The 3,451-nt window shown below is 43.7% G+C and overlaps 1 protein-coding gene across 1 annotated transcript in view; it reads right to left on the bottom strand.

Annotated features, from left to right (window-relative positions):
• LOC107210350 (vitelline membrane outer layer protein 1) overlaps nucleotides 1–2,234 on the bottom strand; it is a 10,164-nt gene extending 7,930 nt beyond the window's left edge. The window contains exons 1-2 of the mRNA XM_015641129.2: nucleotides 2,141–2,234; nucleotides 1,700–1,785 (exon numbers count right to left, since the gene is read on the bottom strand). Of these exons, the coding sequence (XP_015496615.2) occupies nucleotides 1,700–1,785; nucleotides 2,141–2,234 (180 nt within the window). The remainder of the gene's footprint in view (nucleotides 1–1,699; nucleotides 1,786–2,140) is intronic.
• Nucleotides 2,235–3,451: the final 1,217 nt, after the last annotated feature.

The following is a 3,451-nucleotide window of genomic DNA, read 5'->3' as shown; positions in this document are numbered from 1 at the left end:
AGGAAGGAAGGAAGGAAGGAAGGAAGGAAGGAAGGAAGCTCTACTGTAGATTATTTGTAGATTATTTTGATAAGTACCAGATCATTCAAAGTTCCCTTTATTTTTTAAATAAAGGACTTTAATAACAGATCCTGAACACAGGTGAAGGGGAAGATGAAAAGAAAGGAGAGGCCATGTCCTTCTTTGATGTCAAAATATCTGAAAATGTTGGATTTATGTAAACACCTTTTTCCAATATCAAACCAATCTCCTAAGGCAATTTGAATGTTGGTTGAAAATACTTCAGCCATCACTCTGAGGTGCATGCTCATAAACAGCAGATCACACCCTGATCCACACCCAGAGCCAGGCAATGTGATGATGTAGACTTTGCCTCCTGTTTTGACAAAAATCTTGGGGCCATTACCCATGGAAGAGAGTCTATATTCTTCCAGAAAATCCATACATGGAATTACAATCTGCTTCCAGTTCAGAGCAAGGTAGAAATAAATGATGGTTACTTGGAGCTACCATGTGCAATTACTTCTGGCCACCGCAGTCTGAACATTTGCACTTTGAAAAGAGGATCAAGGAAGAGTCTTTTCTCTCCAAGAACTCTTCACAGGCAGTTGTGCTGATCCAGGGAATTTACTGTGAAACAGATCCTGTTGTCTATAGTTACATACCCACCTCTGGAATTCATGCTGCAAAGCTTTTAAGCACAGCATTAATGCTCTGGATTGCATTTATATTCCAAAGTTCACCAAGTGCTCGTGAGCTTTACTGCATTTGATCTTGAAGCACCTTAAAAGCTCAGATCTTCAATTATCAGCCTTCAAATCAAGGTCCCAAAGCCCTCACCACTGACCAGTGAAGTGATGACTTGGGAGGCAGCTCTGGTCCTGCCACAGCTTCAGCAGCTTTGCTGATGGGTTGCTCTGGGGTGTCTGTCAGGAACAGATGAGTATGGGGGAAACACTGGTTAGGCATGGGTTAACCCAAGATATCCTGTACCTGGGAGTACTTTGTAGTGGAAACTTGGAGGCTTGTCCTGCTGAGTTATGAATAGGTGCTTCTGCTGAGGTTTTGAACTGTATGTATGCTTGACTACAAACACACTGATCCAGACCTACATCCCTCACCTCACCTCCATCATAGCTGTTAAGAGCAAGAACTGGTCACCACCTACAAACAATGGTAGTTATTTGGGACATGATCCATTTATTATTTACACGCTGTTAAAACCCTCGTTAGAAAGGTCCAGTTTACTTGGTGAGTTTCCATAGTGTTCTTCACTGAGGTATCCAAGGACTCCACAAGCATTAGTTTCCCTTGTGAAACAAGGAAGTGACATTTCTCTGTGCAATAGTCCAGGCATTAAGGTACACAGAGTAAAGACAGAAGCACCTGTTTACTCTGAGTGACAGATTTCCTTGACCATATTTCAAAGTTTTGAGTATTATATAGGATATAACAATCCAAGGGAAAGATACAACTGCTTGTAGAAAATGCCATTCTGAAGTTGAGACTATAGTGCCTCATTGCAAACAACTCAGACAACAATCAATGATAAGAATTAATTTATGAATAAGTGAAATAATTGGCCTTGAATTACCAAGGGAGTCACAACAGAGATACCCAAGGCAGCATTCATCATCCCGACACAGGTTTAGGTCTGCGGGCCCTGTTTTGGTGACTTGTCATCCCAGACTGACCATACCTGGACCCTGAATCCCTGCACCCGATCCTGGTGCCAAGATCCAGACCCCTTTGCAACATTTTCTGCTTTGTCCCTTGCCCAAAAGCCTTGGAAAGCAAAAGAGAAACAATTATCCCAGCATCATTAAAATTGCAGCACTAAACAGGGCATCCCACTAGCTCATGCTTTCATGGATGATGGTGAAAGTTGAAGGGAGCAGGAACATCCTGAGGAGGTAGAAAGAGTGTTGGAGAGACAGACAGAGGAGGCAGAGGTTTCTGTCCTGGCATCGAGGTACTGAACATGGACAAAGCAAGGACAAGCCAGAACAGCCACGAGCAGAAGGCAAGGGAAATGCTGACAGTCCAGGAGAGGGAATCATTCACATGCTTGCAGTGCCCTGTGGAACACAGAACACTCTCCCACCTCTTCCCCCAGCCTTGTGAATTCATGGAAGCTCACCTGGAGAAGGCAAGATTGGCTGGGACAGTGGGATCAAAGAGCTTTGCTGGTAAGAGGCAGCATCTCTTCCAATGGCTTTCTGTAGCTCCCCCATCTCCTTACCTGCTTGCTTGCAGGCAACTATTGGGAAGGGAGAAAAACTGCTGTGGAAAAGATGTTGGACAAGAAGGAATCCTGCATCCCAGAAAAGGCAATGGTTTTTCCTCCCCCTGACCCCTACCTCCTGTTTCAGACCATGTATGCCTGCTTTTTTTTTCCACACTCCCCATGTCTGATTTCTGGCCCCTCTGTATTTTATTTGGGAAGTTCTGGAGATATACTGTCTGTGTACAGCACAGGTAGATTCTGGGAACAGGGAATCCCGTGTGACTCCTTTCTGTCCAGCACAAAGACACATGAAGGTGTGCAACTACTGTTGCAGCAATACTGCTCCTCTGCTCAGGACTGAAGTTTACCTAGCAGGGATGGAATAACCATCCAGTTAATGCAATTGCTTCTGAGGCAATCTGCATAGGTGAAAATTATTTTTGCTTCATTTAATGTTCATGCCAATTATTGATGACAAAGTAATGTGGAGAGGGAATTCATATGATGGATATATTGTCAGACTTCACATTGTTCAAAAAAACACCTGTTGCTGAAATTTTAGTGTTTTACAACACTGCAAAAGTCTCCTTCTAAAAAAGGCCTGAACCCAAATTGAACAGACATGTAAACAGCACAGGAAGTTTCACCACAAGCCTTTCCAATGTGGCAAAGCTACAACCCACTGGAAATCATTGGAAAGGAACCAATGGTCAGGGCTGCTGTTATTCCTCCCCTCCACAGTTTCCTCCGAATCCTATACTGCTTTTGAAAGACTCATATGATTTATACAGATATAATTGATTTATTTTTTTTCAGAAGCCACTTACCCTCATCCCTACCCACTATAACGTGCACTGAACCCATGCTGGTTTGTATCACTCTCCTCCTAGCTGAGCTCATGAGCACAGGCTTCCTGATCCCTTCCTCTCCACAGTCACCTCAGAGCAGAGGTAAGCCCCACACTCATGGGAGCTGACAGTCTCTGAAGAGACTTGAAATTTCTGTGGTGGTATCCATGAAAATCACCTGTCCTGAGAATTCTCACAGAGAGGATAGGCGCATGCAATGGCAGATCATCTTTATACATGTTTGTAAATATATATATTTGTATTAAGGGAAGCTTAAATTCTTCAGCAAGTTTGATATTGTTTGGTCCCCACCAAGGCCTGCCACTGCAGCTGATCTGTACAGGGCCTTGCCCACAAGCAGTCTCTCTCCTACAGG

Source organism: Parus major, chromosome 1 (genome assembly GCF_001522545.3).
Source record: "Parus major isolate Abel chromosome 1, Parus_major1.1, whole genome shotgun sequence".
NCBI classification, from domain to species: Eukaryota; Metazoa; Chordata; class Aves; order Passeriformes; family Paridae; genus Parus; species Parus major.
Note: the sequence above shows the minus strand (reverse complement) of the source record. Positions and strands in the feature narration are given on the sequence as shown.